The sequence below is a fragment of the Thamnophis sirtalis genome, unplaced genomic scaffold, assembly GCF_051295495.1.
Source record: "Thamnophis sirtalis isolate CommonGarterSnake01/CBP01778 unplaced genomic scaffold, rThaSir2_p1.2 scaffold_5, whole genome shotgun sequence".
NCBI lineage: Eukaryota > Metazoa > Chordata > Lepidosauria > Squamata > Natricidae > Thamnophis > Thamnophis sirtalis.
The window spans coordinates 11969442-11996110 of record NW_028261385.1 but is presented as its reverse complement, the minus strand read 5'-3'; the positions used below and the strand labels follow the sequence as shown (position 1 = coordinate 11996110).

The following is a 26669-nucleotide window of genomic DNA, read 5'->3' as shown; positions in this document are numbered from 1 at the left end:
TTGACTCAGCCTTCCATCCTTCCGAGGTTGGTAAAATGAGGACGCAGATGGTTGGGGGCAATAGGCTGACTCTGTAAACCGATTAGAAAGGGCTGTAAAAGCACTGTGAAGACACATATTAGTCCTATTGCTATTTCATGGTTTTCCTTTGAAGTGCCATTAAGGTATCCCAAGGGGTCGGAGCCCTATCTCCCTCCATCAGCAGGATTACATGGAGGACCACAGGTAAAAAGCATCCTTAGAAGAGAGCTACTGGCAGTTGAAGGTAGCAAACCAGATACTTCAAGGGGGTATCTCCAGGGCATGGAGACCTTGAGGGTTTCTGGGAGACAGAGATTGAAATCAGCTATCTGTCCTACAGCCTCACGTGCAAATTGCATGCCACTCTTTAACTAAAGCAATTTATTGTACCCTATTGTTTGGTTCCAGGTTACAGCATAAAAATAATCTCCTTTGGAAGGTTTTTTTTTTAAAATGAATGTATTGATTAGATTTGTTATCCTGCCTTTGTTACTTTATAAGTAACTCAATGAGACAAACATACATAAATAATTCTCCTTCCTTCTCCTATTTTCTCAACAACAACTTTGTTTTAGATATGTTAACTCAAAGGACCATCACTTATTATCAATGTGTCTGCAACTGCAAATATTTATTTTTATTTCCCTTCTGTATTTTTTATATATAATTCAAGGTGGCAAACCAAAGTAATATTTCTTCTTCTTCCCATTTTCAAAAACAACCGCCATCCTGTGAAGTGGGTTGGGTTTGAGAAACAGTGACTGGCCCAAAGTCACCTAGATGGCTTTCATGCCTAAGGCAAGTCTAGAACGCACCGTCTATTAGTCTAGTGGTAGTTTAATCATTAAATCAAAATATGCTCTACAAAATATAAACAGTATATATACAACAGTAGTGCTATTTAGCCGGTTCTATCCGGTTCGTGCGAACTGGTAGCAGTGGAAATCGGAGCAGGGGTGAAATTCAGCAGGTTCTGAGAACCAGTAGCGGAAATTTTTAGTAGTTCAGAGAACTGGCAAATAGCAGTAATTCCGGCATTAACCCACCCATGATTGGGACCCTTGCTCTACGGATAATTGAGCTGGGCCAGAGAACAGAAGCTTCAATATCAATCATTAGCTGTTCAATACAGGGACGTGCAGTCAGGGGAGGCAGAGCCTCACCACTGTCATCATGAAAAGAAAAGAAAAATGTAAAGGGAAAAAGGCAAGAGCTGAGGTCAGGCTGAGCTAGTTGCTGCCAGAGTCACCATGGAGGACTTTGCTTAGTGCTTAACTGTTTAAAAAAAGCCTCTAAAAAAGCATCATCCACGGTGACTCTGGCAGCAACTAGCCCTGCCTGACCTCAGCTCTTGCCTTTTTCCTTTTACATTTTTTTTCTTTTCATGATGACAGGCAGGAGCAGAGATGAAATCCTCTCTGAAACAGCTGGAAAAGGTAAGTGTGGGTCGGAGGGAGGGGGGAAATTTAAACTTCATCCACCTGGTGCAGGTGTGTGTGTGTGTGTTTGAGAGAGGGGGGAGGGAGGGAGAGAGGGAGGAAGGAGGGGAAGGGAGAAGAAAAAGAAAAAGAAAGAAGGAAACTTATTTAGCAAAGGAAAAAAAACAAATGCTGTCACTTTAAATCGGAACTGAGCATGCCTGGCTGTGGAATTCTGGGAGTTAAAGTCCACAAGTCTAAAAAAAATTGCTGCCTCACCAGCCATAAACCTCACCGCACGTCACTGGTTCAATACAAGGAGAAGGGGAATGTGTAAAATAAGGAAATGAATACCCTTAGCTTCTGTAAGTTGCATTACAGCTGCCCATAGCTTGTAGTTCAGTTTGTTATGATACAGCATCACACACTCCCATGAACAGAGACCAGCTGAGCGCGCACACTGCAAAATTCTATGGTTTGTTCAACCATGATTCGCTAAATAAATCATGATTCATAACATCACATTAAAGCATAAAACAGAGCTTCCGGGCCACAATGGTTGGATTCACACTAAGTGACGCCAAACTAAAAAAGGCAGGTTATGGTTAGTCCATGTCAAGGGGGGGAAAAAATCAATTCCTGGCATTCTAATGAAATTGTGTGGTTTCTATAATGCAACTAAAGGCAATTAAAAAGTACACGTTTAATGAATCAGAAGAAGTAAAATTAATGCAGATCTATTTACTGTACGGTTTCCGAGATTTTTAGAATGGAAAAGTGAGAGTGCTGTAGAACAGTGTTTTTCAACCACTGTGCCGCGGCACACTAGTGTGCCGTGACATAGTGTAAGGTGTGCCGTTGGAGAATTACTTTATATATAGTCAATATAGGCACAGTTAATTTTTTTTTAACATTTTCTAATGGTGGTGTGCCTCATGATTTTTTTCATGAAAAAAGTGTGCCTTTGCACAAAAAAGGTTGAAAAACACTGCTGTAGAAGTAGAAAGTTTATTGTTAGGGGAACAATGACAAAATGACAAATTCATAGCAAACACCGCCATCCTGTGGCAGATTGTTAATTGACTCATGTCTGAAAAAAAAAAAATATTTGCAATAATTAAGGTGACCAGATTTTCAGATTGGTAAAGAGGAACACCTTTGACCCGGGGGGGGGGGGGGGGGGGCTTGATTAAAAAATTTATACGGAGCAACAAAAATTTTCATACAACGCAAAAATAGCATTGTAATTTTTTTTTCTTTCAACATAAGTACAATTTACAAATATAAATTGTAACTGTTGCCAAACATCAAAATTTTGATCACGTGACCATGAGGATGCTGCAATGGTCGCTAAATGTGAAAATGGTCGCTAAGTGTGAAAAATGGTCATCAGTCACTTTTTTCAATGCCGTCGTAACTTTGGTCACTATACCACCTTTCTTGCCACAGTTCTTAAGTGAATAACTGCAGCTGATAAGTTAGTAACGTAAGTGAATCTGGTTTCCCCATTTGACTTTGTCAAAAGGTGATTATATAATGGCAAGTATACAAATATACTTTGTTTATTTCAAGGTTCAGTGGCTAAGACGTAGTTTGGCGGTTTGAATCTCTAGTGCCACAGAATTGAGTGAGCTCCCGTTATTTGTCCCAGCTTCTGCCAACCTAGCAGTTCAAAAGCATGTAAAATGCAAGCAGAAAAAACCTTTGGTGGGAAGGTAACAGCATTCCATGCGCCTTCTGCATTTAGTCATGCCGGCCACATGAATACAGAGACGTCTTCAGATAATGCTGACTTTTCAGCTTTGAAACTGTTGACGAAAGAAATGTCCTTCTGGGTTCGGCTCCAAGTGGGGAAAAAGACACTGAAGACATGGAGGCTGCTTGGAAAGATGGTGTATTGGTGGACAGGACCACATGGCTTGAGCCCTGAACAGAAAAGGTGATCACATGCTTTAATGTTGGTGGAGAAGAAGAGAAGGGAAAGAAAGAAGGGCTGAGATGCTGAAAGTCCCTGGTTTTATGCCCTCTCTGGCCTTTGATCTTGAGCTTGTATTCTGATTGGTGGACAGACTCTCATGGGGCCATGCAGGGACAACTCTCTAGGCTGCGTTTTGAATCCAGGTTTGGTTGAGTTCTCAGATGCCATGTGGTCAGTTGAGTAAAGGGCCAATATTACCATGCCTTAATCCCATCGCCCTGGAGCTGAAGTAGAGGTCTTTATTATGTAAAGGGACTAGCTTGGCCTTCTTAATGGCCCATTGTCAAAGAGATTGGGGGGGGGAGGCAGGAAGCTGCAGGAAGTTTCTCTTTAAAACGTTTCTCCCTTTCACATCCAGGGAAATAGAATATTCTGCCTTTTCAACATTTCCTAGGATATTTCATTTCTCTGGGAGAGGGCTGGATGATAACTTTCCACACTGTGATGACTATCATCCCCTAGAGTCAGGAACGACTAGCACACGTGTGCAAGGGGAATCTTTATCTTACCTATACAAATATATTTCTGTTGCACTTTCAAGGCACTTAATTGAAGGAACAAATCATAGTTGAGTAAAGTGCATATACTTTCCTACCAATGTGGCCAGATTCAGTATTACCTGGATTATATATCAGTTTTATCCTATTATTTTAAAAACCTTTTTACTATTTAATTTTAAAAAAAGCTTCCAGAGAACTTTTAGACTGGATCCAAATAGTAGAATGTACAATAATTTACTTTGCATAAAAAGTGGCATGCAATGGCGTTGTGTAACAGCAGACATGTGAGATGGTTGGATTCATTAACTGGCCTTCTACAGTTTAGTGAGTCATATTCTGAGTTAGAGTTAGCTGGGGAATTCTGGGAGTTGAAGTCCACAAGTGTTAAATTCACCCAGGTTGAGAAACACTCCTCTACATCAATACAGGTAATCCTCAATTTAAAACAGCCCATTTTAATGACCATTCGAAGTTACAACAGCACTCAAAAAGGTCAAATATGCCCATTTTCCACACTTATCACCATTGCAGTATCCCCATGCTCATGTGATCAAAATTCAGCTGCTTGGCAAAAGATTCATACTTACGACGGTTGCAGTGTCCTGGGGTCATGAAATCACCGCCAGCGACTCTCTGACAAGCAAAGTCAATGGAGTCACTTAGCAACCATGTTGCTCACTGAACAGCTGCCCCGATTCACTTAACAACTGGGGCAAGCAAGGTTGCAACATGGAGTAAAACTCACTTAACAACTGTTTCACAGTAGCAGAAATTAGGGGGTCAATGTAGTTCAGGACTACTTGTGTTCTGATTTTTCTAACAGTTTTCCTGATTTCATTATAGCTTAATTTTTTCTTTAGAAACTGTACTGCAAGGGACGTTCATCAGAGAACAGCAAACAATGATCAATTCAGTATCAATGCAACAACTTCCGCCATTGATATGCATTCCCATAAAGAAGCTACACGACCCCTGGAAATCTTCTTCGCTTCATTCTTGAAAAGGGAATTTCTCGACGGTCCCTTCCTAGTCCGCTTCGGCGGAGTAATGACGTCAGCTCGGGGAGACTCGGAAGTGACGCATACGCCACCCAGAATCCTCTGCCCTTCCTTTTTCCCGGCGGTGGTGGCCGTCTTAAGGTGAGTATTACAGCTCTGCGCCGGGCCTTCGGTTTTATCCGTGGTCGTGGCGCGCCATCCACTTATGAGCCCCTCTGAAACCGGCCCGTACCGAGAAGGGAGGGCTCAAGATGGACGACCCTTGCGGTATTTCCACGTTTTGGGAACGGGGAAGAGGGAAAGTGGACGAATGGAAACGGGAATGGGGGGGAATGTTGTGAACAAGTGCCCCGGATGTAAGTCGATGGAAGAAACCATTCCGTTTTGGATAAAAGGGAGGGTGGCATTTCTGCATATCATTTTTCGTCCCGCGGAGGAATAATTTTGCAGCCGTCGAGAGGGTGGGATGCAGGCGTAGCTTCTGTTTGCGTTGCCCCAAAGGCAATGGACGTTGACGTTGGCATCCCTAGGGTGAAGCTAGGGTTCTCCACGTGTTGTTGAGTTGCAACTCCTAGTAGGGCTCATCCTGGAGTTGGCTGTCTGGAAGCTCCTGAAAATTGCAATTTAGGAAGGGAGGAGAGGATGCTGTCATTGTATCATCCTTTTCCCATAGAAAAGGGTTAAAGATGCATAAATGCAATCTTGAGGTTACACGAGTCGTTGCTTTTATTGATTCTAAGAATTTGGGCCTTTTAAAGTTTCTCATGTGATGATTTGCGGGGCTGAGAGGTTATAGATGCCACGGTCCTAAATTGGAAAGAATAAATTTCAAGGAAATCTGGGTGAGAAGAAAATACTAGTTCAACACTCTTTTTTTGGGGAATTGGTACCTTTTGCAATGCAGATCTCTCCGATATTGAACAGATTTCCTAAGTAGAAAAGACTGGTTTGTGGAGGAAAGAGGGAATGTAAACATTTTGGGCTGTAATGTATGTATACAGTATGTTAAATCTGAGCTAATCAAACACAGATGGGGTCTTTGTATAACAGACCACAGAGAGTTAAACTGTATTATAATGAGTGTACTAGGTTGGGTCACAAAAATGCTAAGACAATGCTGGGTTTCCCCAATCATAATTTAGCCTGACATTGACTCTGGGTACTGTAGTTTTTACCTTGGCTGACCTCAAAAGGTTAAGCAGGAATGGACTTAATACTCAAATAGGAGGCTTCAAATAAATAGCAAGACTGATTAATTTTTTTATTAAGTACCAAAGAAAAAACTTTGAAGATATTGGCAAAAAAAACCTGCCTCTTTCAAGGAAATTATATAGACGGATCCATCCAATCACCAGAATCCAAGTTCAGTTTTGCACATTCCACTTTCCCTAGTAGAATGTGCCAATCAAGCTGTCTTATAATTTTAATTCTATTTTGTGTTGGCTTGACATTTAAAATAGGAACAGAAAAATAGAAACTATTTACCATAAATAGAAACTATTTACCATTGTTATAATAACCCGTCAGTGTAACATTTTAATTCATGGCATTTAATTAAAACCTCCTGGTTCTAGGATAATCCAATCGCGATATAACAAGGATGAAATTTTACAGTTTTGCAATTCTTGTATAAATCTTACAATTTTATATGTGATTCGTTAAGGGGAAAGGGGCACCCTTAATAGGGTGTTCTTTAGGGTGAAACCCGAAGCTGCGGTGATGACTCTCTTAGGACACCTTTGGATGTAAATAATGAAAATACTATCAATTCTGAGCAGCTTTTTTTCTAGCAGCATAGGAAGGCATACATCAGTTACTATTTCAAGTCTGAAACACATTGTTTTGTTTCCAAATTTTGCCTAGGTGAGCTTTGAAAATGGTCCGCTACTCACTCGACCCAGAGAACCCCACAAAATGTAAGTAACTTTCTCAAGAGTTTATTTCACAGGTTTCGGTCCCAGGATCAAAAAAAAAAAAGTTTTAACTTTTGCTTGTTTTCTTCTTGTAGCATGCAAGTCCAGGGGTTCCAACCTCCGGGTCCATTTCAAGGTGAGTAATTTGGGTCTTGCCTCTGGCAATATGAGGAATGGGTAGAAGTGTAAACAGGTAGTCCTCAACTTGGAACAATTTGTTTAGTTTGCTCAAAGATAAAATGGCACTGAAAAAAAGTGACTTATCACCTTTTCTCATGCTTACAACCATTGCAGCCATGGTCATAATTTAGATGCTTGCCAACTAACGATGGTTTACGATGGTTGCAGTCTTCTAGGACCATGTGATCATTTTTGCAACCTTCTCACAAGCAAAGTCCATGAGGTCAATTGTGCTACTAACAGTGGCACTGAAAACAGTAACTGATGACCTTTTCTTCATACTTAACAATTACTGCAGCATCCCCATGGTCATAATTTGGACGCTTGGCCAACTGGCTTATATTGATGACGGTTACAAGTCTCCCAGGATCGAGTGATCATGTTTTTTTAAGCTTCTAGCACAGGGGTGTCCAAACTTGGGAACTTTAAGACTTGTGAACTTTAACTCCTAGAATTCCCCTTGCTGGTTGGGGAATTCTGGGAGTTGAAGTCCACAAGTCTTAAAAGTTCCCAAATTTGGATACCCCCTGTTCTAGCAAGCAAAGCCACTAGGGAAAGCAGAATGACACTTAACTATGTTACTAACTCAAGACTTCATTGATTCTTTTAACAACTGTGGCAAGAAAGATTGTATAATGGCGGCCCCAAACTCACTTAGTGGCTGTCTCGCTTAGCAACAGAAACATTGGGCTCGATTGATTGTAAATTGAGAACTACCTGTATTTTAATAGGGAGTTCATTGCCTTAGATCAGTGGGTCTCAACCTTCCTAATGCCACGACCCTTTAATACAGTTCCTCATGTTGTGACCCCCAACCATAAAATTATTTTATGTTTTCCATATTTTTTTGAAAATATGTGTTTTCCGATGGTCTTAGGCGACCCCTGTGAAAGGGGTATTCAACCCCCAAAGGGGTCCCGACCCCCAGGGTGAGAACCACTGCCTTAGATTGTGTTCAGTCTCAGGAGTAGTAACTTTCTAATTCCATTCTCATTTGCCAGAAGGCACTATATGCTCCCTGTCCGTAGAGACTTCACTAATTAGCAGTTCTGGTTTTTGTTCCCCAGAGATCTCATGGGTGGGGAAGCTCCATAATACTAGTAGTCCTCTACTTATGACCACAGTTGAGCCCAACATTTTTGTTGGTTAAATGAAACATTTGTTAAGTGAGCTTTGCCCCATTTTACGACCTTTCTTGCCACAGTTGCTAAGTGAATCATTGCAATTGTTAAGTTAGTCGCATGGTTGTTAAGTGAATCTGGCTTCCCCCTTGACTTTGCTTGTCAGAAGATCACAAAAAGTGAACACATGACCCTGGGGACGCTGCAACTGTCATAAATATGAGTCGGTTGCTAAGCATCCGTATTTTGGTTACATGACGATAGTGAAAAATAGTCATAAGTGAAAAACTGTCATAAGTCACTGTTTAGTGCTGTTGTAACTTTGAATGGTTACTAAATGAACTGTTATAAGTCGAGGACTTCCTGTGGATGCATCCCCCTCCCTTTTTTTTCCATTGCTTTTCTCACACTTTCCTTATATCTTTCATGATTATTGTTTTGGGGGCAAAATAATTGGGGTAGTGCTTAAGGCACTGGCCTAGAAACCAGGAGATTGTGAGTTCTAGTTTCACCTTAGGTATGAAAGCCACAGTGCTGTTGTTAGAGGGGAAAAAGAAGAGGAGGGTTAATGTATGTTTGCTGCCTTCAGTTATTTTTAAGGTATTAAAAGTGAGATCAAATTCTAATAAAATAAAACTTCTTGCTTGTCTTAATATGATACTTCCTTCATTGATTTTCCCACGGTAAGGCAGCCAGTTAAGAATGATTCTTGGATTGCCTGTTTGAAATTCTTGGGATCAACTAATATGGAGCATGATTGTTTATTTTGAGGAGCAGAGGGGAACATATGTCGTAACTGCAGTGATGACCATCTTAGGACACCTTTGGATTTGTCATGAAAACAATTGAACTGGATCTGAGCAGTTGCTTCTTAACAAAATTGTTTTGCACTTTCTCTACAACAGTGTTTCTCAACCTTGGCCACTTGAAGATGTCCGGACTTCAACTCCCAGAATTCCCCAGCCAGCATTTGCTGGCGGGAATTCTGGGAGTTGAAGTCCGGACATCTTCAAGTGGCCAAGGTTGAGAAACACTGCTCTACAATATCATTTAAGGGGACTTTAAGGTTATAAACTTCACCCATATGACAACAACCACTTGATCAGCTTCCTTTGGGGTTACCAGACCCACTGACAAAAGCATGTTTTGGGGGCTTTTCAGAAAAGTTTTTAAAAGGGTGGAGCCCAACTGTACTTCAGCAAGAAGGATAACTCCATACAGAAGGGGCCACCACTGAGAAGCCTCACAATCCTACCAGATGTACATCCCTAATCGATGGGACGCATAAAATACCCTGCTTTCCCATTCTGGTGGGTTGGGTCAATGTAATAATTGTAGTGCGATCCCAGGGCTTTAAAAGTGATAAAGAGCCGAGGTGGCGCAATGGTTAAATGCAGCACTGCAGGCTACTTCAGCTGACTACAGTTCTGCAGTTCAGCTGTTCAAATCTCACCGGCTCAGGGTTAACTCAGCCTTCCATCCTTCCGAGGTGGGTAAAATGAGGACCCTGGATTGTTGTTGGGGGCAATATGCTGACTCTGTAAACCGCTTAGAGAGGGCTGAAAGCCCTATGAAGCGGTATATAAGTCTAACTGCTATTGCTATCAGCACCTTGAATTGTTCCATTTTCTTTAGAACACGCGTGAGACTGCCCAAGCTATCAAGGGGATGCACATCCGGAAGGCCACCAAATATTTAAAGGACGTGACTCTGAAGAAGCAGTGCGTTCCATTCCGGCGTTACAACGGGGGTGTTGGCAGGTGTGCACAGGTATGACTCTGAAACAGCTTAGGTGTGTGTGCGCAGATCTGTGCGAATAATATAGATTTCAGGAAAAATTCTTAACGAACAATTATTTCAGGTGTAGAGAGGAGAATAGCAATAAATGACACTAAATTTTTCGTATCTTGTTGGAGTTTTGAGTTTAGCGATTGGAGTTTTGATGTGTCCCCAAAGTTGCTTTTGTGGTAGGAAATAGAGGGTATTTCTTTAGCGCAGGGTTTTCCCAACCTTGGCGATTTCTAAGATACAAGACTTCAATTATGCTGGCTGGTGGATTCTGGGAATTGAAGTTCCTGCATCTTAAAAGTTGCAAGGTTGGGAAACCCTGATTTAGTGCATGTGATAAAACATATCTCTGGATTGCATTGTCCTTTGTTTTTGCAGGCTTTCATTGTTTATATCTGGATTCCTGAGCTGGAAAGATAAAGGCAGATATATTATTTGGATTTTATATAAAACCTTGGTAAAATTTAAGTACTGTGTTTTTTGGTCTATAAGACCCCCACCATTTGGTTTCGATCGCCGCCACCTATGGCTGTCTCTGTGTGCCCCATTTTTGACCTTTGCATGCCCCAGAGCCGAGGTGGCTCAGTGGTTAGAGTGCAGTACTGTAGGCCACTTCAGCTGACTGTTATCTGCAGTTCAGCGGTTCTAATCTCACCGGCTCAAGGTTGACTCAGCCTTCCATCCTTCCGAGGTGGGTAAAATGAGGACCCAGACTGTGGGGGCGATATGCTGAAATTGCTATTTTCAGCATGTTCCAGATGGCGGCAATCCCCACAGCCTGGAACAGCTGATTGTTGGTATTCCGGGATGCTGATCCAACCGCCCATCAGCTGCTCGCACTAAATCGGACTGTGCTGAAGCTGACCAGGCTGTTTGCTGCAAGGAGGCAAATTGCTGAGAGGCAGAGGCAGATTTTCTTTTATTGTTTTCCTCCCCAAAAGCTAGGTGCATCTTATGATCCAGAGGGTCTTATAGTGCAAAAAAATACGGTAGATTCTCAAGTTGTTTGGATGTCATGTATTTTAGAATCTTTTCTGTGTTCCCGCACTCATTTTTAGGGTTGCTGTGATGACTTTCTTAGGACACCTTTGGATTAACCATGAAAATAACCTTGATTCTGAGCAACCTGTAAAAGCTGAAAGCTTGAGAACGTCTTTATTGACAGGGAAACTGACGTTACTTTTCTCCTCTTGCAGGCCAAGCAGTGGGGTTGGACCCAGGGCCGTTGGCCAAAAAAGAGTGCCGAGTTCCTCCTGCACATGCTCAAAAATGCAGAGAGCAATGCTGAGCTGAAGGTAAAACATTAAATGCTGGATTTCGTGTAGTGTTAACTATATCAGAGGCCCCTCGACCTTTGGGGCACCAGGGACCCAATTCAGTGGGGAGAATTTTTTCCCGTGGTTTCTCATGCTGCCTGCATCGCACGGATGGGAGCTTTGTTTGTGTGGCCCAGTTTCTGGCATTCCATGGACCGGGGATTTGGAACCTCTGAACTATATTGTGGCGTTTGCTACTCCCAAGTTTATTTTTGTAGAGATAAAGATACTTTTACAGGTTATGAAAAGAAAGCAGCGAAAGGAAAGCAAGATCTGAGCCAAAAAGGCGCGAACATATCAAATGTTTGCCCAGCACCCTCCCTTCCCCCAAATCACCCCAACCCAATGACCAATCTGCAACTCCTTAATCTTCAAAAAGCTTCATTCAGTTGATATGCAGAGATGGTTGACCTTCACCAAGCCCAAACATGGGGCCATCGGCCTGCGCAGAAGATCTTCTGGTGGGAACCAAACTCCCTCCTGATAATTCCTTCAGCACCATAAATTCCTCATCCCAAATACCTCAAACCCTCCCTGTTTGGCAGCCGAAAGCAAGCAAAATAGAGGCTGACACAAGTATAGCTTAATATTTCTGTGTGCATTGAGTTTCTAGCAAATGTTCTGAGTTCTAATGGAAATCCCCTCCGTTTTGCATTCATTGGGGAATGGTTAGCAAGGAAGAACAATGTTATATGGGCAGTCCTTGACTTATGACCACAATTGAGGCCCAAAGTTGTTTTTAAGTGAGACATTTGTTAAGTGGGCTTTGCCCCATTTTACAACCATACATGCCTCAGCTGTTAAGTGAATCACTACAGTTACGTTAGTAACCCACCCGGTTGTTAAGTGAATCTGGCTTCCCCCTTGACTTGGCTTGTCAGAAGGTCGCCAACGGTGATCACAGGACACCACGACCGTCATAAATTTCAACCCGTTGCTAAGCATCCGATTTTTGCTCTCAACGATCATCGGGATGCTGTAAAGGTAAGCGTGAAAAATGACTCACTTTTTTCAGTGTTGTAACTTTCAACAGTCACTAATTGAACTGTTGTAACCATCCTTGGATCCAGCCATTTTAAACAACTATCGTCCTGTCTCCAACCTCCCCTTTATTGGGAAGGTTGTTGAGAAGGTGGTGGCCTTTCAGCTTCAACGGGCCTTGGAGGAAGCTAGTTATCTTGACCCCTTCCAGTCCGGCTTCAGACCTGGTTACAGCACAGAAACCGCTTTGGTCGCATTGACCGATGATCTCTGGAGGGCCAGAGATGGAGGCCATGCGTCCATCCTGGTTCTCCTTGACCTCTCAGCGGCTTTCGATACCATCGACCATGGTATCCTTCTGCGACGACTGCGGGAGGTGGGGGTGGGAGGCACTGTTTTGCAGTGGTTCTCCTCTTACCTCTCGGACAGGTCGGTGTTGGTCGGGGGGCAGAGATCGTCCCTGAGGCCCCTAACATATGGGGTGCCGCAGGGCTCGGTCTTATCCCCCCTACTATTTAACATATACATGAAACCGCTGGGCGAGATCATTCGGAGGCACGGGATAAAATACCACCAATACGCGGACGATACACAATTGTATCTGTCCGCCCCGTGCCAACTCAATGAAGCGGTGGACGTGATGAGCCGGGGCCTTGAGGCCGTTAAGAGCTGGATGAGCGCTAACAAACTGGTACTCAACCCGAACAAGACCGAGTGGCTGTTGTGCTTTCCTCCCAATAATTTGGCCGACATTCCAACACTCAGGCTGGGGGGGTCAAATTTTATACCCCTCAGACAGGGTCCATAACTTAGGAGTGCTCCTGGATCCACAGCTGACTCGACCATCAGCTGTCGGCTGTGACCAGGGGGGCATTTGCCCAGGTTCGCCTGGTCCGCCAGTTACGGCCCTACCTGAACCGGGAGGCACTCGCAACAGTCACTCGAGCCCTTGTGATCTCTAGGCTGGAATACTGCAATGGGCTCTACATGGGGTTGCCCTTGAAGAGCATCCGGCGACTGCAGTTAGTCCAGAATGCGGCCGCGCGAGTGATAGTGGGCGCACCGCAGTTCGCCCACATTACACCCATCCTCCGCGAGCTGCACTGGCTACCTGTTGGTCTCCGGGTGCGCTTCAGGGTGCTGATGACCACCTTTAAAGCACTCCATGGTAGTGGATCTGGATACTTGAGAGACCGCCTTCTACCGATCACCTCCCTCCGACCGATTAGATCACACAGGCTGGGCCTCCTCCGGATTCCATCCGCCAGTCAATGTCGACTGGCGACTACACGGAGGAGAGCCTTTTCTGTTGCAGCTCCGACCCTGTGGAACGATCTCCCTGTTGAGATTCGTACCCTCACCACCATCCAGACCTTCCGCACAGCCCTCAAGACCTGGCTCTCCCAGCAGGCCTGGGGATAGGTTTCAAATTTACCCGCCCGAGTGTTGATTGTTGAATGCATGTTGTGGTTTACCATTTTATTTTTGGTCACTTATTGTTTGTCTCTTGTCACTGCACACCCTTCCCTTTGTGATTGTAAGCCGCCCTGAGTCCCCTCAGGGAGAAGGGCGGCCTATAAGTCTTAATAAAATGTCTCTAATAATAAAAATGTAAGTTGAGGACTACCTGTAATACGGAGCAAAGAGAAACTTAAGGGGCTTATTCTTTTTCAGGTCTTTCTCAGCTCTGATATCTGAGATTCTTTGTAACTGCAGTGCTTAAAGCTAGGACATTATAGGTCAGTGATGGCTGACCTTTTTTTGGATCGTGTGCCAAAAGTGGGGGGAGTGCAGGGGGGTCACACGCGGGCGTACCCACACCCATAATGCTATGTGCACAAACCTGCCCCCCCCCCCCCCGCCAACTCCAGAAGCTTCCTAGGAGCCTTTAGAGGGTGAAAACACACACACACATATGCCCTCTGGAGCCTTCAGGGGAGCCGCCTAAGGGCTCCGGAGAGTGAAAAATGGCCCTACAAGCAAACTGGAAGCCTCCAGAGGTGAAAAATGGCCTTAAAAGAAGGCTGAAGTTAGCTGGCCAGCGCATGCATGCGTGCTGGAGCTGACAGGGCAACACCTCGCGTGCCCTAACAAATGGCTCCACATGCCACCTGTGGCACGCATGCCATAGGTTCACCATCACGGTTATAGGTAGTCCTCAACTTACAACCATTCGTTTAGCGACCAAATATACAACGGCATTTTATAAGAAGTAAGTGCAACCTCGTACTTACCAACCATCTGCCACGCCCCCAGGGTCAAGTGATGAAAATTCAGGCAGTTGGCAACCAGCATTTATTTACAATCGCGGCAGCATCCCAGGATCATGTGATTTCCCAACCAGCTTTCAACCAGCCAAATCAATGGGGAGAAGCTGGATTCGCTTAACGACCACACGATTCACTTAACAACTGCAGGGATTTGCTTCAGTGGCAGAACAGCTTGTAAAACTTGAGCACAGCTCACTTCACGACAGAAATCCTGGCCCCCCAATTGTGGTTGTAGATCAAAGGCTTACCTGTACTTTAGATTTTGGCTCAATGGAATAAAGTGAAATAATTCCAGAAGAGGATGGTGACCATGTTGAATGGGAAGCAAAGATATAGGTAAAGCTTGAAAAATTAGAATATCGTGCAAAAGTTCATTTATTTCAGTAATGCAACTTAAAAGGTGAAACTAATATATGAGATAGACTTATTACATGCAAAGCAAGATCGTTCTAAGCGGTGATTTGTCATAATTGTGATGGTTATGGCTTACAGCTCATGAAAACCCCAAATCCACAATCTCAGAAAATTAGAATATTGTGAAAAGGTGCAATAGTTTAGGCTCAAAGTGTCCCACTCAAAGTTGCGTTAGTGAAATAAATGAACTTTTGCACGATATTCTAATTTTTGAGGTTCACCTATGTATATTTTATTTATAATATATGGGAGAAGGAAAGATTATGTAGAGTAGAAGAGACTTTAAGGGAAGGATTGCTGAATATGAAATTGAAGGAAAATTGCCTTCAATGTTAGCGGCAACCATGGTCATTTATTGGAATAATTGGCATAAATATGGATTATACTACATTATAATTAAAAATAAGAGTTTTGGTCCTTTCTCTAGGTAATTGTGACTGGGATTTGAGAAAAGATATGATGTAGACCAGGGGCGTCAAACTCGATTTCATCAGGGTTGTGTTCAGCTCAACATGTTTGGGGGGGCTGTGGTGGCCCAAGTGCTCTGCCAGCGAACACAGGCTCCCGAGCTCAATTTTCGACTGCGAGGGCCTCCTGCAACCCTCTGCCAGTGAAAACGGAGCTCAGGAGGGGCGCATGAACTTGCAGAAGGTGGCAGGAGGCCATAGCAGCTGAAAACAGAGCTTGGGAGCTTGTTTTCTCTGGCAGAAGCACCGCGGGCCCATCCTCCACTGTTTCCAGGGCAGCACCGCGGGCCAGATCTTAAGTACCCCGCGGGCCGAATCTGGGCTTTGCGTTTGGCACCCCTGATTTAGACTGAACTGTTGCAAATTGTGTTGTAAAACGAGCTTTCCAAAATGTTTTCCCCTCCAGGGTCTGGATGTCGATTCTCTGGTAATTGAGCACATCCAGGTTAACAAAGCCCCCAAAATGCGGAGGCGCACTTACCGAGCTCACGGGCGCATCAATCCGTACATGAGTTCTCCCTGCCACATTGAAATGATCCTCACAGAAAAGGAGCAGATTGTCCCCAAGCCAGAAGAAGAGGTTGCTCAAAAGAAGAAGGTGAGACACCCCCTCCCTCCCACCAAGATTTGATTGAGAGCCGCCGAGAATTTGTTTTAAGATGGGCAGCCATAAAAATGTTTTAATGAATAAACAAACCTTTTTTTAAGTGAGTGGAGAGAGCCGCTTTGGTGCATTCAATAATTAAAACTTTTGCCAGTCATCCCAATTTGGTCACTTAGGAAAGAAAGACTCCTCGACTCTGTGAAAGTATGCTTTTACTAAACGCAAGTATTACTAATGCAAGTACTAATTACAAGTAGTTACAATGTGGCAAAGCTCCTTTTCCTTTTCACATCTTTCCCCCTGCTTATCTCACATTGTCCAATAAACATTCAAATTGTTTTGGTTACAGCCCGTCTTGGCAGCCTTGATAGGGTTGCATTCCGTTCCCAGGCTCTTGACCTTGAGGCAGCCACTTGGTGTGGCAGGAAGAGTAGTTTCGATTCCCCCTAGCGCCCTTCCCCCATAGGCTATGTGGCAGATTGGCTTCTGGCGAAGCATGGCTGGAGCACCCAGATGACAGTCCTGGCAACTTGTTTAAATATTTTATTTTAGACATGTTGACTTAGGTCAATCTGTTAAAAGGGCCATAATTTATTATCCGTGTCCTTGCAACTGCAGATATGCATAGACACACACACACACATGTATTTCACCTTTATTATTTTTATCAATAATTGCAAGATGGCAAACATACCTAATACTCCTCCCTCCTCCCTTTTTTCACAACCACCACCCTATGAGGTGGGTTAGGCTGAGACAGATTGACTGGCCCAAAGTCATCCAGCTTTCATGCCTAAGGCAGAAGAAGTCAGAGGCTCAGTATCTTTCACACTCAACAAAGTGTTTCCATGTATAAAGTGCCTTGCAATGGGATTCATTATTTTTTTCATTATTTTTTTTTCATTCACCACCATCCAAGCCTTCCGCACAGCCCTCAAGATCTGGCTATCCCGTCAGGCCTGGGGATAAGACTTTATTCTCGCCCCTCCCGAATGTTGAATGAATGTTGGGTTTTTATTGCTAATTATTTTTATTTACATTTTCTTTTTGCGTTTGTCCTGCACTCCCCTCCCCTATCATTGTAAGCCGCCCTGAGTCCCCTCAGGGAAAAGGGCGGCCTATAAATGCTAATAAAATGAAAAATGAAAATGAAAAATTTATGAAGTCTAATAGGAATTTTAAAATATCTAATTTCATACGTTAATATCAAAAAGGGAATCTTAATTTCCTTTTTTTTATAAATTCTCCAGCATATTCATGCCTTGTTTTATTTTGGTTTGTAGCAAGAATCAAAAGCTCCTTTGCATATAAACACATAAATTACCCTGCTTGTGTGTATGTTTTATGGCTTGCATGAAAAACTAACTGGGATTGATTGCCTTCATGCTTGCTAAAAATGTGAATTCTGGCTTGATGTGATGCGTAAATGCATTTCATGGCTGATTAGTGACTTATTGGAACATTCTGCAAATGTATTATGATTGTGGCAAATTGGTACTGATTTGTTGCATTATCTTTTTTTTCCAGATATCCCAAAAGAAATTGAAGAAGCAGAAACTAATGGCTCGGGAATAAACATTGATGCAACTTACAAATAAAACTGCAATTTTATTTCAAATTTCTGCAACTTTCTCTGTAATTTTTTGAGAAGACTATACTTCACAGTTGAGCTTAGTTTTAACTGAGCTTCTTTTAAATATGACATAAATGTAACAATATTTTTTCAAATATAACTGCTCTGGGGCAGATATCAAATTCCATTTTCTTGCTTCTTGGGTTGCTTCGAAATGCGATACATTGGCTGGTGAATTAGTTATAATATTTGGCCATTCAATTTATCATTTCTTTCTCCGTAGTACAGCAGCAATATTTCCCAAAGCTAGAATAATACAGGTAATCTTCAATTTAGAACTATTCATTTGAAATTACAGTGGCATTGAAAAAAGTTATTTATGATTGTTTTTCACACAATAGTTAGAGCATCATGATCACACATGATCAAAATTTGAAAGCTTAGCAACTGATTCATGTTTATAACGATTGAGTGTCCTGGGAACATGGGATCCCCTTTTGTGACCTGCTGACCAGCCAAGTCAATGGAGAAACCAGATTCACTTAAGTAATCATGTTACAAATTTAACAACTGCAGCAATTCACTTAACCACTGTGGCAAGAAAAGTCCTAAAATGCGGCAAAACTCAAGAACTGTCTCACTTAGCAACAAAAATGTTGTGCTCAATTGTCATAAGTCTAGGTCTATCGGTGCCACAATTCTGAAAAAGAGAAATGAGTAGCCTTTCCATAGGAGTGATAAGAGTATTCCTCCTTTTAATTAATAAAACAACTGAATTTAAATGTTAGTTTTGCAAACTATGTCTCTAAAACTATTTTTCCCTTAAAAAAAAATCCAGCAGCAATTGTTTCCACAATGAGGCACAACTTAAGAATGTTATTTAGAACAGACCTGACAGAAAAGGTTTAAAAGATTTTTCTCACGTGAAAACCAGGTGATGGAACAAGCAGTTCAGCCTGTTAGTAGGTCATTACTAGGACTTCCCATTGATTGACATCCAACCTGTCAAAGAGTTTAATCATTTAAATTTGCTGTTCAATGAATGCAGCTGTTTGTCCTAAGGGAAGAGCTTATTGGATAATTTTCTGAACAGGTGTGTACAATACAAACGTGTTTTTTCTTGGCAACATTGTGAGAGGAAGTTTCGTCTAGGACTAGGTGGTTTAAGGCACTGGGCTAGAAACTAAGAAACTTGAGTTCTAGTCCTGCCTTAAACATGAAAGCTGGCTGGATGACTGGTGACAGTCCAGTTTACAGGGTGGTTGTGGGGAAAATGGGGAGAAAGAGTAAGAGCTCTTTTCTGCCTTAAATTTATAATAAAGCACTTTTTTAAAAAAAAAACCAGTCCTCCCAGAAATAATCTGGTTTGCATATGCAAATAGCATGTTCAAAAGATAAAATTAACAGGCCTACTAAAGATTGTTAATAATAAATGTGCAAGATTTGTTTTGGTACATTCCACAATATGAAAGGTCCTTCGGGATTAAGACTTGAATGGCGGCTAGCTGTAATCCCAAAGGCTCATAAACATACTATATGTATGGCCATTAATAGAGACATTGCTTGCTAGGGATACTGAATCTAGTAATTCAAACAAAAATATCTCTTTGGTGCCTTTTATTGGCCAGCTGAAAACGGCATGCTTCCCCTATTTGGAACGCGGTCTAAATCGGTGTTTTTTTCAAATGCTGGTTAGGGGATTCTGGGAGTGGAAATCCATTTTAAATTTGCCAGGAACACTGGTCTAAATTAAATAAGAGCCAAGGTGGCGCAGTGGTTAAATGCAGCACTGCAGGCTACTGCTAGATCAGCAGGTCAGCGGTTCAAATCTCACCGGCTCAGGGTTGACTCAGCCTTCCATCCTTCCGAGGTGGGTAAAATGAGGACCCAGATTGTTGGGGGCAATATGCTGACTCTCTGTAAACCGCTTAGAGAGGCCTGAAAGGCCTATGAAGCGGTATATAAGTCTACTGCTATTGCTATTATTAAAAATAGAGTTGCAGGGATGTTGCTAAAGCTTTGATCTAACACTTAACAGTGATACATCGATAACTCAAAATAGCCATAAAAGTTACAGCCAGCTATGGTGACTAATGTGAAGAGCCTAAGGAAGGGATCCATTTTTCAGATACCCTGTTTCCCCAAAAATAAGACCTCCCTGGATAATAAGCCCAATCGGGCTTTTGAGCGCATGTGCTAAAATAAGCCTTCCCCTAAAATATTTAAACGTATGCACAGGTGGTCCCCACCATTTCCTGGGGGGGGGGAAACATGGCGCATGCACCCCACATGCACCTGCCATCCACGTGGAACAGCCTCGTGGAGGCCGCTGACGCTATCGCGCCCCTTCTCTTAGTGATAGCCGCAAAAAGAGCGTCAGGTCCAGCGACACTAAGGCTGGCCAGAATGTGCCAGAAACTGAGACAGAACTTCCGGTCCTCTCTGGATAAGATGATCCGTGGGCGAGATTAAGGGGCCTCCTGCACCTCAAAAATAATAAGACCTCCCTGAAAACAAGGCCAAGCTTATTTCGGGGGGGGGCAAAAGAAAATAAGACCCTGTCTTATTTTGGGGAAAACACAGTATAATTTTCCTAGTGGGGGCCCAAAAATCCGTCCTTGCATTGTCTTACAAAAACTGAAATTATCTTTAAACATTGTACAATGATACGTAGAGATTCCACATCTGGGTATTTTGTTAAGTGTCAGGGCAGTGATCAAGTGTCCAAGCAATTGGTTCTATTTGATCCAGAGCTGTGGTGGGTACCCGTGGCAGCTGGGAGCAGCGGCCACCATACCGGAACGGTGTTTTGGAGGGCCTGCCCACCCACCCCCGTTCCTTGCCTGTATTTAAGCCAACTGGGCCATTTGCGCACGCACATGCAGCGTATGGCACCTGCGCAACCTCCGCGGAGCAGCTGGAGCATCGCAGGGCATTGGGTGCGCATACATGCGCAGCATGTGTCCCCAAGGTGGACGCCCGGCCCCGTACCGGTTGCGACGGGATCCAGAACCCACCACTGATCCAGAGACAATAAACACCAGTCAATAAAGGGATTTTAATCTTTATTATTAGTTCAAGCAGAGTTAAAAGCATACCATAAAACGCATACATACCACACAATATGATACCCAAAATCTCTTACAAACTGACAGGATCTCCTTAATAATGACAGCAGAAATATCTTAAGAACAGGCAGTTTTCTGCCATACTCAATGCTAAATTCTGTACAGAAACTTCTCACAAACTACCAGAACTACAAAAAATTTTTTTATCAAAACCTGGCACCTAGGTTTGACTAGTATATGACTCAGAAGTATTGAAATTGTTAAACATTTACATAAAAAAATAAAAATTAAGCAAGGCAGCTAAAAATGACCCTTAAATTTCTAGACTTTTCTTAATACGGAGGAGAAATCAAACTATGTTCTTAAACTTGAAATAACAGTGGCTTGCCACTACATTCCACCCCTAACATATTTTAAATTCCCTTCATGTTGCTTAGTATGATTCCCAGTTTCCAAATAGTAAATTGTACATTTGCATGCAATCATTTCACGTTAACATGCAAAGGATGCATCAATATAACCATTCGAAAAATAATTAGCAATAGCAATAGCAGTTAGACTTATATACCGCTTCATAGGGCTTTCAGCCCTCTCTAAGCGGTTTACAGAGTCAGCATATCGCCCCCCACAGTCTGGGTCCTCATTTCACCCACCTCGGAAGGATGGAAGGCTGAGTCAACCCTGAGCCGGTGAGATTTGAACTGCTGAACTGCAGATAACAGTCAGCTGAAGTGACCTGCAGTACTGCACCCTAACCACTGCGCCACCTCGGCTATGTGGCTATTGGATGCTATGCCAAATTTAAAATATTGGTCATAATTAGCCTCCATTGTTTATATATATAGAAATAGAAATGTATTATAAGATAAAAATACAAATATAAAAGTTAAGCTACGAGAAGAAAGAAGGGTGAAAAAGGAAAGAAAGAAAGAAAAAAGTAGTGACTTCCAACTTTTTCCAGTAGAATATAAAAAAATAATTACAACCTCAACCTTTTGCGTTATATTTCCAAATTCCTTTTGTGTCCAATCACACTTGGCCAATAAAGAATTCTATTCTATTCTATTCTATTCTATTCTGTTCTGTTCTATTCCATTCTATTTAATTCTACTCTACTCTACTCTACTCTAAGCCATGTCTATAGCAACATCATTCTAATTGTCAAAACCTAAAAGCAAAGTTTCATCTTTTTTTTTTAATTTGACAAAAGTATAAATTGCTGACTCTATAAAATTGGCAATTGGTCCGGAAAACAAACGAAAGCCATGAGACGTTCTTCCCGCCCGTGTTTTAAAGACAAAGTAACGGGAAACATCCGTAACGTATATGGTGAATCAATGGCCCGATCTGAGCAAGGGGGGCTGTTGTTGTTTCCCCCTCCCTGTGCTCTGCTTTCGGGACGGTCTTCCCCGCCCCCCCACATCAGGAAGGTTTGGTTGGGCAGGTTCTTACCATATGACCAGATTCTCCACAGTAAAAACACAGTCCCAGGTCCCGGCGCCTCTGCCTTTCTCTAGCTGTTGTCGATCTCCTCCTTGGTCTTCTTGGCGTCTGCTCCTCTTCTTCCGATTCGGTTCCTGCCGCCGAGGGTGGGGAACAGGCTATGTATCGAGATCTCGAGCTCGGTCCCTCCGGATGTCTGAAAAACCATTGAACGTCTCCCAGAAATGTCTCGATAAAGATACAGCGCTGATATAACTGGTCCAACCTCTGGGGGGCTCCTTGTAGTCTCAGTTCATCCTCTATTTCCGGGGCCAGTCCGTCTCTAAACCTAGAAATCAGCCATGTTTCACAGTCCAGTCCTACTGCAAGTAATTTGAATTGGTCTATGTACCACCTGATCCCTTGGTTACCCTGGTTAAGCTGTGTGATCCGGTGGATAACTGGTACCGGGTCACTGAAATAATCTCTGAAGTTATCCATGAAGTCCTGGTAGTTGTCCATGATTGGGTCATTCTGTTCGATGATTAAACGTGCCCACTGAGCCGCCGAGGCCTTTAACAGGCTTAATATGAAGGATACCTTTGAGCGGTCCGTCGGAAACGCAGCCGGTTGGATCCTCATGAACAACTCGCATTGAGTGATGAAGATTCTCACTGATTTTCCTCCAAATCTTTCTGGCAAACTCACCGGGCTTATGTGAAAAACGGGTTGCACCACTAGAGTGGCTGGAGCGGGTGTGAGGTTTATGTTTCGTACCCCTAGCATTAGCTGATGTACATTTTGTGGCAAATTCCCCACTTCATTCTGCAGTCTAAACTGATGCTGTAGACCAACGGCCATTAAACCTTGGTTTGCTGTTGCTGCTTGGGGGAAGGTTGCCATCCTGGTCACTGTCCTTGCTCCTGGGGAGTAAATGTTAATGAGATTGGGAAGATTAATGTCAGGCATGAACAACTGCAGTAGATTCACACTATGAGAAGTTTAAACTAGCTGCTTTATTGTTCCTTAGATACCTACAGTATTTTACAGGAATCTTCCCAGACTTCCTTCCATGAAGGAAGTTAGCACCCACCTCTCTACTAGAAAAATGAAATATCCTAGGAAATATTAAAAAGGCAGAATATTATATTTCCCTGGATGAGAAATGGAAAAACCTGTTTTTTAGGTTCCACCACAAAACCGCGGTAGACTAAAGCGCGCTCAACGAAAGCGCGTACGTGACGTCATCACAGCGCGACGAAAACATCGCGCTGTGAGCGGTAAATTTAAAATTAAAGCGAAAACCTTACCCTAACCCCCCCCAAACCTAACCCTAAACCTAACCCTAAACCTAACCCTTAACCTAACCCTAAACCTAACCCTAAACCTAACCCTTAACCTAACGCTAAACCTAACGCTAACCCTTAACCTAACCCTAAACCTAACCCTTAACCTAACGCTAAACCTAACGCTAACCCTTAACCTAACCCTAAACCTAACCCTAACGCTTAACGTAACCCTAAACCTAACCCTTAACCTAACCCTAACCCTAACCCTAAACCTAACCCTTACCTTTATGTGAATCGGCTTGCTTTAATTTTATTTTAATTTTAATTTAATTTATTTTTAATTTTTTTCGTCGCGCTGCTGATGACGTCAGGTACGCGCTTTAATCGGGCGCGCTTTAGTGGACCGCGGTTTTGACGGGTCACGGTTTTTTAGGCGGGGAACAGACTTACTGTAAGGCCTGCAGCCATCTTTTCTTTTGGATCTTTGGCCTGCCAGGCTTTCTATTATTCTACTGTGTATTTTCTATTGTGGGAAAATGGGAGGGGGGATTGTACGGAGTGACATTCTATGTAGCCAAAACAAAATTCCTTCTAGAAAGCCAAGGTCATCCTTTGTCTCTAAACCCCTCTGCATCTGACTGGAACTGGATGGGTGGAAGCTGCCAGAATGGCAGTGGAAGATTGGACCATGTGATGGACTTGTGAGTGTGGGGGGGGGGGCAAGATCTTGAACTTTCAACTGGTGGGGAAAACCAGGAAGCTTTCAGAGTTGGGTTTTCTCAGATGTGCCAACATTGCTCTCTTAATAAATTGGAACTTTGAGCAATACTTTGCCTTGGACTCCAATTCACTTTTGGATGCTATTTGGAACCTGACATTCACTCTTAGTAGCCCCCCTCCCTTGTCAATCAGCCATGGAGGCCTGGGCCAGTCTATTTTACATAACAAATATCTACCCCCTTCATGCAGAGCCATTTCATTGCCCTCAATTGCACCACCCACCTTCAACCAAATGTAGCACACAGACAACCTACAAAGCTAGCTATGACCTCTGACAGCAACCAATCAGAATACTCTTCCTGTGCCCCAGGAAGTTCAAAGCCCAGAGAGGGCATAAAACTCAGGGACTCTCAGCATCTCTTCCCTTTTCACCCAGGAGCTCCAAGGCATGTTATCCTATCCGCCATTAAACCATCTTTCCAAACAGCCTCCCAGTTTCCAAATAGAAACCAAGTTTCACCAAATTGGATGTCATGAAAAAAAAAGGCAAAACCAGAACTTTACAATTTCTAGCCTGGTACCGTTAAACATTACACAAAACCTCCTCTCTACAAAAAGATTGTTAGCCCCTCCTTTCCATGGTTTAAAAAAAAAAGGAAGGAAAAAAATGCACACAATTGACAACAATCTGCTACCTCCATCCTTTGCAAGCGCAAGGAGAACCAAATGCACAAACTGAATTTTATCTTAAAGCTCACAAAGCAGAAGCATATCAAGCTTCATCTCTTTTATTCCTTTGTATAATTGTACAAAAAGTACAAATATCGTCCACTTCTTTTTACACACTAAATTTCCAGCCGCTGCCTAATATCCAGTAGGAAATTGGAAGCACATACTATATATTACCCAATCCCTAGCCATTTCTAACTGGTGAAGCCATAACTGAACTAGAGTGTGATGTGGATAGACAACCTGGTATGTCTCCCTGAGCTCCATCCCTCTCATCCAGAACACAGACTACAGAATAACAGAGTTGGAAGGGACCTTTGAGGTCTTCTACTTCAAACCCCATTCAAGCAGGAGACACTATACCATTCTGGACAAATGGCTTAAAGCAGGGATCTCCAAGCTTGGCAACTTTAAGACTTTGTGGTATAGGAGGTTATCAGCTGTAAAATCCTAATCTTGGCCCGTGGTTAGCTTTTCAAACTGGGCTCCTTGTATCTTGGTACCAAAATAAAAGTATAATTCTGGATCACACCTTGTGTCCGGTGACTTATCGGCTTCGACACCAGACAAGAGCCCAGTTTGGGGGACAACACAAGCAAAGAGATGTAAAAGCATAGCATAAAAGACATACATACCAAGTAAGATGATAACAAAATGTCTTACAGACTGACAGGAGCTTCTTAATGACGAGAGCAGAGATGCTGCAGAGACGGCCAGTTTCCACAATGCCCAATGCTGATCTGTGCAGAAGCTACCAACAAATAACCCCAAAGTTTTTTTTTTTAATCAAACCTTGGGACCAGGCCTTCAGAGCCTTGATGCAGTCAGCAGAGTACAAGACCTAACCTTGACTGTCTGACTCGTAATCTTGGGAGCGGAATCAAAAGTCAGAGACGTACACAGCGGGAAAAGCTTCGAAGCTATGAGAATATCCCTCCCTCTTCTCTTTTATTTAATAAACAAGGGTGGAAAAAAAACCCAAGCAGGCTGGCTCAGAAGGAGCTCTAAAGTTCTAGATTTTTCCTAACCTGTAGGAAGTTATCACCCAGCCCTCTCCCAGAAAAAAAATGAAATATCCTAGGAAATATTGAAAAGCCAGAATATTTCTCTTGATGTGAAAAGGAAGAAACATGTTTTAAAAGACAGAATAGCTGCCTGCAGCTTCCTGCCCATCCCCACTTTGTCAATGGGACATTAAAAAGGCCAAGCTAGTCCCTTTACATAATAAAGACTTCTCCCCTTCAGCTCCAGGAAGATGGGATTAAAGCATGATAATATTGGCCCTTTACTCAACTGACCACATGGCATCAACCAAACCTGGATTCTAGAGAGTTGAATACTCTACTAACTCTTACTCCTTTCTCTCTCTCCCTTTCCCAGAAACTGCATTCATTTAAGCCGTGCATCAGGAATTAAATCTTCAAAGTGTGCCAACTCATGCTGGCATGACACCGGTCGGATCACCCCGTTTAATATTTGAGCCTCTGGCCTCCAGATGTTTGTGCTGGGCCCACTAGGAATATAATTCTGGCCACACCACCCTTGTTCGGAAAATTTTCTTCCCCACTATCAGCGTATTGTCGCTGGATCCCATCTTTGTTGTCAATAACGTTTTGCAATGTATCAAGGCACTGATCAAATCAAAGGGCAATTGGTCCTCTCGGATCCAGAAACAAAAGGCACAGCAGAAAGCAAGGGATTATAAGCGTTATCATTTGATCAAGTGAAGGATCAGATGATGGAATGGTGAAGATGAAGTCCTGTGGATCAGAGGATAGGTGACTGGTTGAGATAGGACCCAGATATGGATGGAATGGACGCGAGAGTGAGGTATATGAGTTCTGACAAAACATTTTCTCTTGCCTTCATTTCTTTGCCTTGACAATTAAGAGCTTGGCT

At 43.0% G+C, this 26669-nt stretch overlaps 1 protein-coding gene and 3 non-coding genes across 4 annotated transcripts; all 4 read left to right on the top strand.

Moving 5' to 3' along the window:
• The first annotated feature begins 4963 nt into the window (after positions 1-4963).
• Positions 4964-17587, top strand: RPL17 (ribosomal protein L17). The gene is made up of 7 exons (XM_014056549.2): positions 4964-5056; positions 6779-6831; positions 6924-6964; positions 9765-9899; positions 11114-11212; positions 15772-15963; positions 17497-17587. The coding sequence occupies exons 2-7, from the start codon at positions 6792-6794 to the stop codon at positions 17542-17544; spliced, it is 555 nt and encodes a 184-aa protein (XP_013912024.1). The 5' UTR covers positions 4964-5056; positions 6779-6791; the 3' UTR covers positions 17545-17587.
• Positions 6627-6694, top strand: LOC148045279 (small nucleolar RNA SNORD58). Its single transcript, XR_015696848.1, has one exon. It is a non-coding gene; the product is annotated as a small nucleolar RNA SNORD58 (small nucleolar RNA).
• Positions 8926-8994, top strand: LOC148045278 (small nucleolar RNA SNORD58). Its single transcript, XR_015696847.1, has one exon. It is a non-coding gene; the product is annotated as a small nucleolar RNA SNORD58 (small nucleolar RNA).
• LOC148045277 (small nucleolar RNA SNORD58) lies at positions 10978-11043 on the top strand. Its single transcript, XR_015696846.1, has one exon. It is a non-coding gene; the product is annotated as a small nucleolar RNA SNORD58 (small nucleolar RNA).
• Positions 17588-26669: the final 9082 nt, after the last annotated feature.